Genomic DNA, 13,285 nt, shown 5'->3' on the forward strand with positions numbered 1-13,285 from the left:
TTTTGGCTGCCAGAACGGGTTTTGGGGTTAAATAAAAAAAAATGGCGGATCCGTTTTTTTTTGCAAAACGGCGGATTTTGTCTGACGTCAAACAACTGAAGTGTGATACAGGCCTTACGCTCTGGTTTAGAAAACCAAATATTAAATATTATTAGAAAGAATTTGCAACAGATCTGTCAGTATATGTAGCTTCACATAAGACACTCCTGGTAGCCAAAACTATGAAAACCACAATGTCACATTAGATAATTTGAGTTTTATTTTTTAGTGCTGTTATTCTTTTATTAGTATTTAATCCCATTATAGCGGTTGTGTTTTACATTTATTTTCTTTGTTCTAATCTTAGAAGGTACTGATGTCAAAGGCAGTTGTTAGTGAGACACTGCTTAGTGTAAAGATAGCCCTGGGGTCCCCGATAATTTCACCAAAGCACCCAATTGGATGGAGTTAATATGTTTAAAAAAGGGGATGTACTGAAGAAAGTTAAAGAAGGATTCCCCCAATACTAGTCAGAAAGGAAAGTGGCTACAAAGATAATCTGTCTGGAAGATTCTGCATTTCTATGTAGTACAGGAAGTGATTTTGTATGTGGCAGCCACTGTAGGACCCTTCTAACTTAGGTACTGGAGACCTTAAAGGGGTTGACCCACCAATAATTGTCACGTACAATCTATGGACTCACTGCATGTGTACCAACGACACTCAGCTGGGCGTGCACATTGTTATAGTCGTTGAACGCCATTTGGCATCATACTGTCTAAGAATGAAAAATAAGTAAGTGAAAAGTTACAAAACTAACAGCATGTAAATGGCAATTCTTCTTTTTTATGGTATATGTACATCGGATGTAATTGTTAATGGAAATAGATTGTCCAGAACCCTTCTCGATACCCTAAATCTCTTTTGTTACATATGTCATGTGTCCCCCTTCTGAAACATAGTATTAAGTCCAAAAACTCATGATTGACCATGTCTAATTTGGCCTTAAAGTTGTTGTCCGGTCTTAAGCTGCAAGTATGCCGACATTCTATGTGACAGCAGACTTGTGAATCCTACATTGTGCGCACTCCATGCTGTGAGGATTCTTGGGGAACGGTCGGTCATGTGTATGTGATATGCATACTCCCAGTCAACATTCTGATTAGACTGTTTCTGGCCTTGCTCAATACATTTTTTTTATTTTTCCCAATAGTCAGAATGTCTCCAGGAGCATGCATATCGCATACCTGTGGTTACAGGACCACCCACTCCTGGTGCCGTAACCGGTAAATCCTTACAGCCCACAGTGTGTGGAATTTGAGGATTCATATAGCTAAGTCCAGAGTGACACAAGTTTTGGCATTTTAGCTGTTTACCAAAACTTTATTCAAGATACAGTTATATAATCAATATGGGCTTAACGTGCAGACTAACAGCTTTAATTTCAGTGTATTCACATCCTAATTAGAGTAAGAGTTTAAGACTTACAGCTCTTTAATATGTAACTGCCTCTTTTTAAAGGCTATTCTCTCATTAATCCATCATCAATTAAGCAAGTAAAAGGTCTAGAGCTGATTAGAGGTGCAGAATTTTCATTTGGAATATGTTGCTGTGAACCCACAACATGCAGTCAAAGGAGCTCTCAATGGAAGAGAAACAGACCAGCATTAGGCTAAAAAAAAGGAGAAATTTGGCAGACAGATAGTAGAAGTGTTAGGAATGGGCAAATCAACAATTTTGTACATTTTGCAGAAAAACATTAGCTTACTGGTGAGATTGGGAATGCAAAAATGGATGGTAATCCAGGGAAGACAAGACGACAGTGGTGAGTGATTGTAGAATCCTTTTCATAGTGAAGAAAAAACCTTCAAAATATTCACCCAAGTGAAAAACACTCTGCAGGAAGAAGGAATTTCAGTGTTTAAGTGTGGCGCGGGAATCACTACTCATGGATAAGCCTTGCGACAAGGTAGTCAGGAGGTCCAAGGTAAGATACCAGGAGGGTTCGTAGTACAGAGGACAGAGGCATGGTCGAATGCCACAAGGGAACGTCACAATAAAGGGATAAGAGAAGCGGATAGTCATAGGCCAAATCTGGGGTCAGGTACTTGAAATCAGAGAGTGTCGATCCAAAGGGATAATACACATGAATAGTCAAGACAAATCCAAGGTCTGGCAACAAAGATCACCAAATTAGACACAGAGCACTGATAACACACAACACTGAGCAAAGCCACAACTGACTGTGGTCTGCTCATATCTAGTTAGTTAAATAGCTAGTGAGTTGTCAAGAACGGGGGACACCTGTTGGAAAACTTGCAGGCTAGGCCAGATTGAGCAGCAGGGCTGTCAATCAAAATACTGACAGCCCAGCACGCCCCAGCTCAGATTGAACGACTGGACTGCGACTCAACATACTGACAGTCTAGCAAACTTCAGATCCTATAGGGAGGCTGAGCTGTCACTCACAGCATTTCTAGGACACAGTGAGTGATGAAATGATGACAGTACCCCCTATTGTAGGGAGGGCCACCATACCCCCAGACTACCCAGGAAATCTGGAATAAAAAGCCCTGACCAGTTGATTCTATAGGGCGATTGAGCGGTCACTCACAGTGTCCATAGGACACAATGAGTGATGAAACTGTGACACTAAGTGTACCATAATCAACCTTAAAAATAGAAAGGTCAGGTTAGACTTTGAGAAAAACATATTTTAATGCAAAGAAGTAGAATATTCTTCAATGACCGAGTCAATGAACAGATCTCAACCCCATTGAGTAGCATTTCACATGCTTAAGACAAAACTTAAGAAAAAAACACAAACAAGCAAATCAGCTGCATTAGAAACCTGACAAAGCATCACAAAGGAGGTAACCCAGCGTATGCTGACGTCCATGGCTTCCACACTTCAGGCCGTCATTGCCTGCAAAGGATTCTCTACAAAATATTAAAAATGAAAATTTTTTTAATGGTAAAGTTAATTTGTCCAATTACTTTTAAGCCTCTAAAATGAGGAGGCTTTGTAGGAAAATGGTTGCAATTCCTAAACGTTTCTCAGGATATTTTTGTTCACCCCCTGTAATTAAATCAGAAAGTCTCCACTTCAATTGCATCTCAGTGGTTTCATTTTAAATCCAAAATAATGATTTGCAGAGCTGAAATCCCAAATATCCAGTCACTGCAAATATTTATGGACCTAACGGTAAGTCTGCAGTCACACACAGAGTACTGCAGACTTGTAGTTTAAAGCGGTTCTCCACATGAAGAGGAAGTCAGGGCTGTGGCTGATCTCTGACTTCATCTTCATGTTCAGTTCGTTCGAAGGCTGAGACAGTGATGCCAGCAATGATTGGACTCCAGGCTCATGTGTCACGAAAACCTCACGAGAGCCCCGGGATTTCGAGTGCTGACACTGCTGCGAAAAGAAAACAAGCACGAGAGCATGATTGGCTGAGGGAATAGAGGCACTAACTAAATTTGAGCCACAGCACCAGAAGGACCGCGGAGGTCACAGGAAAAACCGGAAAGGCAGCAGATTAATATTATTTATTTATATAGCACAATTGATTCCATGGTGCCGTACATGAGAAGGGGTTACATACAAATTACAGATATCACTTACAGTAAACAAACTAACAATCACAGACTGATATAGAGGGGAGAGGACCCTGCCCTTTCGGGCTTACATGCTACAGGATGGTGGCGAAGGAGACAGTAGGTTGGTGGGTTGCAGCAGTTTCGGTTTTGGTAGAGGTGATATCTCTGGTAGTGGTGAGAGAGAAGGAGGCAGCAGGGTCATTGCAGGCTGTAGGCTTTCTTGAAGAGGTGGGTTTTCAGGTTCCATCTGAAGGATCCAAATGTGGTTGATATTCGGACTTGTTGGGGCAAAGAATTCCAGAGGACAGGGGCAATTCGGGAGAAGGCTTGGAGGCGGTTGGATGAGGAGTGAATAAGTGTGGAGGAGAGAAGGAGGCCTTGGGAGGACCGGAGATTATGTGAGGGAAGGTATCGGGAGATTAGTTAAGAGACATATGGGTGAGACAGGTTATAGATGGCCTTGTAGGTCAGTATTAGTAATTTGAACTGGATACGCTGAGGGAATGGAAGCTAGTGAAGAGATTTGCAGAGGGGAGAAGTAGCGAGGAGAGAGATGAATTAGTCTGGCAGCAGAGTTAAGGATGGACTGGAGAGGTGTGCGGGATGTTGCAGCAGTCAAGGCGGGAGATGATGAGGGTATGCACAAGCATTTTATTAGAGTGAGGGTTGAGGAAAGGCTGGATTCTGGAAATATTTTTGAGCTGGAGTCGACAGGAGGTAGAAAGAGCTTGGATGTGCGGTTTGAAGGACAGGGCAGAGTCAAAGGTTACTCCGAGGCAGCGGACTTCCGGTACTGGTTAAAGCGTGATCCAGGAGGACCTCTAGAGAAGGCTAGAAGACAAAGGTCAGAAAAGGGACATGTAACTTCTCTGGAAGGGAAAAAGATCGGACTGCAGGGAGCGTGGGCCGCATAGGATGTGGGCTGGGAACTAACTAAATGCAGTGGGATGTGGGAAGATATCTAGTCACCTGTAAGGACCGCGGAGGTCAGAAGAAAAACCGGAAAGGCGGCAGAACCAGGAGGACCTCTTGAGAAGGCTAGAAGTCAAAGGTCAGAAAAGGGACATGTAAGATCTCTGAAAGGGAAAAAGTTCAGACTGCAGGGAGTGTGCGCCGCAGAGGATGTGTACTGGGATCTAACTCAACACAGCTGGATGTTTGAAGATCTATCCGCCTGTCCTGAAGAGGCTTATTTCATTTCATGGTCTGAGTTTTCGGCTTGGTCTTCATGCAATGCGCTAGACTCTGTGGGGTGGGTGAGCAGTAGACCAGGGGCAAGGACTGTCTGCACTAGTACCTGAACGCTGACTGTGTTAGGACAAGGAAAGGTTCCTGCCATCCGGACTGGAGCAGATACAGTTTGCTGCTGGCAAATTATTCTCATTTTCCCTATTGTAAGGTAGTGCTTGTCATTCAGGTAGGGGATATTCGCTAGGCAGCCGAGAAATCAGGTCTGGCACAGGTTTCTCAACATATACTCAGTCCATTCGGTTTATTATGCAGCACAAACCATCAAACAGCAACGCAAAGTTCATATCAACAGCATAGCGTCCAGGACAGAGCTTCACTCTGTTAATCCTGTGGTCACACAGGTTGTGCAATGTCCAGCAATCAGGCTCTCTAGGCTCACAGTTACATCCCTTGTTCGGGTTACCTTCTCATAGCTGCTTCTCATTGTACACGTTCCTTCCCTCCAGGGAACCATCAGACATATGCAACCATTATACACAGCCTCTCCACGTGCTGTCAGGAAGGCAGCCACATCAGCCCAGATGAGACCTTCCATACGGACCAACCGGGTCCAAGCATTCACTCATGTGACCTACCCTGGCCACCTTATATGGTCCGTTGCCATGCCCACCGGATCACATGGCTATGACCTCATCACAGGTCCTTCAATCATTCACACACATATACTTTACTATGGCATTCTAGACACCCGCCCCTAGGTGGGTTTATAGGTGATTGATCCCACCCGTCTCACCAATCACCTGAAGGCTTCTCCCTAATACATTGGCACGAAAGATCAGCTCTGCTGATCAGCACATAATCAAGCCTTCATCTCAAGGCCACCCACCTTGGGATACATAACGATCCTTTAGCACCCTGCTCCTGTTACCACTCTGGACATGGCTATCCGTCTGTCCTGGGACACCCACAGAGCGCCCCCTAGCGCGGACACAGTGGTCACTACACCACACTATCTAGAGGAGACGTGAGAAGAAGATTAGAAAAAAAATAAAAAGGAACACCACCATTGACAGTAGCAGGTCTGGAGACTACTGATCAGTATCTGCCTCCGAAGTGACACAAGCAGAATAGCCTAATGCCAGTAGGTGGATGTAGCCTGGTGAGGAGCCAACTTTAGTCTGTGATCCTTAGTGTCGGCCTCCTGTGCCCCAATGACGTTTCCAAAAAAATAATATTCTCTGACTATTTTAGTCGTTTTCTGGAGCTCGCTATGAAACATTCCCTGTGTTATCTGATACAGAATATCCCTTTAAGTACACGCATTTCATATTACTCTCATGCATTGTACCAATTGCAGGGACTTACTGAGGGCAATGATTTTATCCAGTGAACCATTGCCAGGACACATGTATACACGCTGTTTTCTCAGCTCCAGCTAATGTTTCTGGCCACAATAAGGGGTCGATTAGTATTAGAGGACCGTACGCAGAAAATTACTGAGTACTTAATTTATCGTCTGCTCTGTTTCTAGCCCATTAGCTAAAGAAATGTAACACGTATTGATTTTCCTATTTTCTCAGCTTTTGATTTAAGGAGGTTTTTGTCGACGGAAAGCGAACAACTGATTTGGAAAAGTGAAGGTCTGCCCTCCGACGAACTGTCGGTGGAGAACGCGCTGGTCATTTTACAGGTACTATTTAAATTTGTTTGCAATGTTTGTTTTTTCTTTTACAATAATTTTTTCCATAATTTTCTGCCGAACCAAAGTTATTTATTTTTCTTCGCTTTCAGTCCATTGGGAGAAAAGTGCGATACAAATGGTTTGATGTTGTTTGATTGGTTTTGTAATTAATTGCAAAAAAAAAACAACAACTGTTTTTATACAAACGGAACGTCTCGAGATCATCCTCGTTTCTGGGGAACGAAGCACGTGTGTATTCACAGCAGATTCCCCCAAACAGGCCGCCCATGACCCACAGCGCAGAAACCAAACTTCTTGCTAAATTCCGAGATTCGGGTTCTGTTTCCCGTAAATCAATCACTCGACAGATGACGAACTCAAGATTCTGCTTGGGATAATGCTACCTGATATCAAAGAGAAATCACTGTTTTAAAGTTAAAGATTGGGATCTAAGGGTTAACGTTTCTGCTTGTGGAGAGTGCCAAGCCTGGCATGACAGCGTGAGGACACTTATAAGCCATGCAATGCTCCTCTGGGAAATTAAATATGCCAACTGTCTCTTTAGATAGGAAGAGGACTAGAACTCTCGCAGTGATCCTAAAAGTCAATATTGACCCTTTAACGAGCCTTGCAATATGACTAGGGATAAAAGCCAAACCAGAATGTCAGTTCGCAGACAGTATTTCTGGGTATTGCCCCTTGTCAGTGCAAAGTGTGAGACCTCAATTGGCTAGGTGAGAGGCTCTGGACTGGTGTCTAAGGGGAGACTTATCCCCTTGTGGAGAGTGACAAGCCAAGCCTGGCATGTCAAAGTGAGGAGACTTATAAGCCATGCATGCTTCTCTGGGAAATTAGTTTTAGTCCTCCTCCTCTCTGAAGAGGCAACTTGCAGATAAAATGAGAGATTAAAAGTTACGTTAACCTGAAGCACTCCATCGTTTTTCTGGTGAGATTCTCTACCAGATTGATATGTCGCACCCTTACATCCCCAGGATGATGGTGTTCAACACTGCCGCCATGTTGCTGACATGATCTATTAGGTTACCACCTTCCCCCAACAGCTTGTAGGTACAGCTGGATCGATGCCTGCCAAATCATTTGCATTGCCGGCACTGGGGAGTTATTTTCTGCGCTTTTGGGACACCCTGTGTATAAGTAGAGAGACTATGGAACTCTCTGCCATATGATGTTGTAATGAGTGATTCTCTACTAAAATTTAAGAAGGGACTGGATGCCTTTCTTGAAAAGTATAATATTACAGGGTATATACACTAGTCTCCTTAATATTGCGTTGATCCAGGGAGCTAGTCTGATTGCCGTATGTGCAGTCGGGAAGGAATTTTTTCCCCAATGTGAAGCTTACTGTTTGCCACATGGGGTTTTTGCTTTCCTCTGGATCAACATTTAAGGCAAGTTAGGATAGAATATGGGTTGAACTAGATGGACTTAAAGTCTTCCTTCAACCCTAATAACTATGTTACTATGTTAAGTATAGAACGCTTTTTCATGCCTGTGCTTCTCGTAAGGACAGACATCAGTAAGTCTATCTTTGCCTCCGCATGCGTCGTTTTGCCGGTGTGGCGACCCGCGTCAAACGCATCATGTTGGAATTTTATGCGGTTGCCGCATCGTCAAAACGACGCATGCAGAGGCATCCGCATACAGCGGCACGACCTGCGTACCCAATGCTAAATATAGGGTACAAAGGCCGCGTGCAGATGTAAGCGGACGTAGGTGAGGCTGACCGGAGGAGGTGCGGCCGTGGGCAGAGCTTCATGGAGGATGTCCGCATCCCCCCAGCTCCTCCATACGCAAATGTGAACCTAGCCTAAAACGGGGAGCAAACTGAAAGTGGACACCAGAGACTTCTTCAGTCTTAAGCTCTCAGCGGAGGACTTGCACCCCTTTACTTTTCTAGTCATTAGGGGTCTTAGCACCCAGGCCCTACCAATCAAAACTTCTGACAAGTGTGAAGTTTTATAAAAGTGCAGTTACTCTTTAAATAAAATATATGAAACCTGCCACATCTACGGGTGAATAGAAAAGATATATGTCTGTATGTCAAACCTGTGACCAGCTACCTAAGGTGTTTAGTGGGGGACATTTGGGCATTATCGGCTGGATCTTTAGAGAGAAATGCCTAATGTGTATGGTCATCAGTATGCTCTGAATGTCTCCGATTGTTGTCAGATCACAGATAAAGCCATAGATAATCATCTCCTTTTTGTATGTTTGATGTTTGACCACTTTCCTGTGTTTTTCCATTTACACATTTACGTTTTTGCCGATTTAGATCTGTTCTTTGAAACCATCGGTAAGATTATAAACCCCCCGTCCTCCCTCACTTCTCTCCTTTCTTGAAGTTTTTGGACTCCTCGTCTATCGGCCTCTCGATTATTTAGGGCTCCTTCACACACACACTATTTTGTCAGCATTTTTTCAAACAAATTAGTTAAAAAAAAGAAAAAACAATGCTATAAATGTCATTGTGGCTTTTTTATTTTGAGATATTTAAAAGATGACGTTTTTCTTGCCATTTATGAAGCCCTGTAGAAAAGGCAGAAAGACTCAGATCTTGCCACTCATTTATGTACACCACCCGTCCGATGCCAGGGTATGGAGCATAAAGTCATATGTACCCCGATAGGGTGGAAATAAAGCGGTCAGCTTGCCTCCAAATAAATAGCCCTCACACCACTCCATTTATAAAAAGACAAAATTGTTACAGGTCTCAGAAAATTATTTATATTCATATATACATTATACGTGAGTTTACAAGTTTTTCATTTTTTTCCTACCTACTAGCGATGAGTGAGCGTGCTGGGATAAGGTGCTGTCCGCCATGCTCGGGTGCTAACCGAGTGTCTTCGGCGTGTTCAAAAAATATGTCTGAGTCCTCGCGGCTGCATGTTTCTTGACTGTATAGCGTTCGCAACACATGGAGGGATTTCCTGTTTGTTAGACAATCCCTCAATGTGTAGTGGCTGTCGGACAGCCGCGAGACATGCAGCCGCGGGGACTCGGACATATTATTCGAGCACGCCGAAGTCACTCGGTTAGCAAACAAGCATGGAGGATAACACCTTATCTGAGCATCATCACTTATCACTACTTTAAATTAAATAAATCTCTATAATTTTAATATCATTGTGCTCATCTTGACCTGAAGAATCCTATTTCTTTGCCATTTTTGCCACTTAATGAATGCGGTAAAAACAAAAGTAAAAAAACTATGGCATCATTGTATGGGTTAGGAAAAGTACAAAAGTTGCAAAACCGGAAAATCACCCAAGAGTGAGAGAAAGGATTAAAAAAAAAAAAAAAAAAAATGCCGCGAAATAAAAAGAAAAAAATCTTCAGACTTTGATGTAATATTCAACACCATTGTTTTTTGATGGATAATACTGTTGAAAAAGCTACAGAACGCTGTGTGTGAATCCAGCCCTAACAATAATCCTTAAAACTTTATTGTAAAATTAGTAATACTTGTAAATGAACGATTTGCTTCAGTCCTTTCTTGTTCCTACCCTCTAGAAGGTGTGGTTGCTTATGTAGGTGCTGTCTACCTAGGAGACTGTCTTTCCACACTGGTGTACACAAGATCTCTGTAAGCTGTTGCTGATAAATAAGTGATCAGCACCAGGGACATTGGATCGACATGACACACCAGATTGGGATGTGTATATGCATGCAAAATAATATATATAGTCGTGGCAAGCTTGATGTTATTCCAGAAAATGAAGTATTTCTTCCTGATAATTATTGCAATTTGTTACACACATGATTATTTCCTTTGTTTGTATTGCAAGCATTCAAAAAACTAAGAAAAGAAAGGCAAATTGGATATAATTTCAAACAAAACCCCCCAAAAATGGGCCTGACAAAATTGTTGGCACCTTTCCAAAATTGTGTGTAAAAAAAATTTGTTTTAAGCATGTGATGTTCGTTCAAACTCACACATGGCAAATAACAGGTGTGGGCAATATGAAAATCACATCTGAAACCAAATAAAAAGGGAGAAGTTGACTCAATATTTGCATTGTTTGTCTTTGTGTGGCACACTACGCATGGAGAAGAGAACTGTCTGTGGACTTGAGAACCAAAATTGTTGCTCAATATCAACAATCTGAAGGTTACAAGTACATCTTCAGAGATTTTGATGTTCCTTTGTCCATGGTGCTCAACATAATCAAGAAGTTTACAATCTATGGCACTCTAGCTAATCTCCCTGGATGTGGACACCAAAGAAAAATTGAAAAGGTTGCAACGCAGGATCATCTGTACGGTGGATAAGCAGCCCCAATCAAGTCCCAAAAAAATTCAAGCTGTCCTGCAGGCTCAGGGTGCATCAGTGTCAGCGCAAACTATCTGTCGACATTTTACTGAAATGAAACTCTATGGCAGAAGACCCAGAAGGACCCCACTGCTGACACAGACACATAAAAAACTATACTGCAGTTTCCCAAAATGGGTGTGGGTAAGCCAAAACCCTTCTGGGAAAGCTTCTTGTGGACAGATAAGATCAACAAAGAGCTTTTTGACAAAGCATATTATTCTACTGTTTACTGAAAACGGAATGAGGCCTAGAAAGAAAAGAACATAGTACCTACAGTCAAATATAGTGGAGGTTCAGAGATGTTTTGGGGTTGTTTTGCTTTATATGGCACTGAGTGCCTTAACTGTGTGAAAGATAAATAGTGTCCATTGTCAGAAAGCTTGGTTTGTGTCTTGGGTCAGGGGACTTCCAGCAGCACAATGACCCCAAACATACTTCAAGGCGCACCCAGAAATGGAAGGAAACATACGCTAGAGATTTCTGAAGTGGCAACAATAAGTCCGGATCTAAATCTCATTGATCAACTGTGGAGAGGTCTTAAAATTGCTGTAAGGAGAAAGCGCCTTCAAATATGAAAGACCTGGAGCAGTTTCAAAAGAAGAGTGGTCTAAAACTCCAGTTAGAGGTGTAAGAAGCTTGTTGATGGTTATAGGCAGCGATTGATTGCAGTTATTTATTCCAAACGGTGAGTAACCAACGATGCTGAAGGTGGTTTCTTATTCTTCCAGTTTCTTATTTGGAACTGAAGTTTCTTATTTGGCAATTTTTTCTTTTCTGTTTTTTTATAGGTTTAACAACAAAAAATAATCACAATAATAACATGCAATGCAGCGAGGCGCCCTGATGTGAATACACTTAAAAACAGCTACAAAAATTATAAAACTGGCACAAAAATTGGCATCAAAGTGGGCACCGAAAGGTGTTAATGAAAGGGTTAAATGACTTTGGGCCACTGATATCACACTGCAGACATATAGAACAGGGAGCCCCACATCAAAACCAGGTCCCTCCAGCCTGGCCCAAATGGGTTCTGGGCATCAGAACTGGCATCAAAGTGGGCAAACAGCCCATTTTCACAGATTTGAATAAGTAACTGGTGTTTTTAAAGCGTTAAATGACTTTGGGCCACTGATTTCACACTAAAAATGCACAGATATTGATCCCCGACATCAAACCCAGGTCCCTCCTTCCTGGCCCAAATGGGTTCTGGGCATCAGAATTGGCATCAAAGTGGGCAAACAGACCATTTTTACAGATTTGAATAACTAATGTTTTTAAGGGGATAAATGATTTGGGCGACTGATTTCACACTAAGAATACACAGATAGTGATGCCTCGCATCAAACCCTGGTCCCTCCAGCCTGGCCCAAATGGGATCTTGGCATTAGAATTGGCATCAAAGTGGGCAAACAGCCCATTTTCACAGATTTTAATAAGTAACTGATGTTTTTAAAGGGTTAAATGACTTTGGGCCACTGATTCCACACCACCAGTACATACATTGTGATGCTCCGCATCAAACCCAGGTCCCTCTAATCTGGGTCAGATGGGTTCTGGGCATCAGAAATGGCATTAAAGTGGGCAAACAGCCCATTTTCACATATTTAAATAAGTAACTGATGTTTTTAAGGGGTTAAGTGATGTTGGGCCAGTGTGGGGTGTTGGCATGTGAGTAGCTCTGCATATGCGAAATTGCATGTATCATTTGTTCCATCCAAATTTACACCCCAAAAATCAAACAGCACACTTTACTTTCCAAGCCCTGTCTTGTGACCAAACAGCAATTTTGGGGCATTTTCACATTCAGGAAAAATTGCTTAAAAATTATGGGGTCCGTTTCTTCCTATTATCCCTTGCAAAAATAAAAACTTGCTGCTGAGCCAAAATATTTACTTAAATAAACAAATTTTCACTTTCACATCCAAATTATACAATTTAAAAAAAATTCTGTAAACCACCTCAGAGTAAAAAATGCTCATCACATGCCTATATGAATTGTCTGAGGAGTTTAGTCACCACGAGAGGTGGTGAGTTCTCCTTCAATGGAAGTCTTCAAAGCAGAGGCTGGACAGACATCTGTCTGGGATGATTTAGCGAATCCTGCTTTGAGCAGGGGGTTGGACCAGATGACCCAGGAGGTCCCTTCTGTTATGAATGAGTCACCGAAGGAGGAAAAAACAAAAATACAAGCTAAGTCCAGAAAACCAGAGAGGTTGGTAGCTATCGGATTGCAGACCCCTGATCCTATCCACAACAACTAACGGTAGCCGTGGGGGGTTCCTACGATTCCCTAGACCCCTCGATCACAGCCGGAGAACTAAATAGGCCTAAAGAAAGAAAGGGGAAATCTAAACTGCCCCAGAGCAGACCCCAAAGCTATAGGCAGGGTGAAGCAAGATGAAAACACTAACACAGATAGAAAGATAGGTTGAGCAAACGATGGGGCCCAAGCTAACTAAAAAGGACAGGATAGAAAAGCTGCTGTCTGCAATCCGTAA

At 42.5% G+C, this 13,285-nt stretch overlaps 1 protein-coding gene across 2 annotated transcripts in view; it reads left to right on the forward strand.

The window, feature by feature from the left end:
- DYNC2H1 (dynein cytoplasmic 2 heavy chain 1) overlaps positions 1–13,285 on the forward strand; it is a 537,791-nt gene that overhangs the window by 228,466 nt on the left and 296,040 nt on the right. For both annotated transcript variants that reach the window (XM_073558365.1, XM_073558366.1), the window contains exon 63: positions 6,351–6,460. In XM_073558365.1, the coding sequence (XP_073414466.1) occupies positions 6,351–6,460 (110 nt within the window). The remainder of the gene's footprint in view (positions 1–6,350; positions 6,461–13,285) is intronic.

Source organism: Dendrobates tinctorius, unplaced genomic scaffold, assembly GCF_039654945.1.
Source record: "Dendrobates tinctorius isolate UK_male_01 unplaced genomic scaffold, ASM3965494v1 ptg000256l, whole genome shotgun sequence".
Lineage (NCBI taxonomy): Eukaryota > Metazoa > Chordata > Amphibia > Anura > Dendrobatidae > Dendrobates > Dendrobates tinctorius.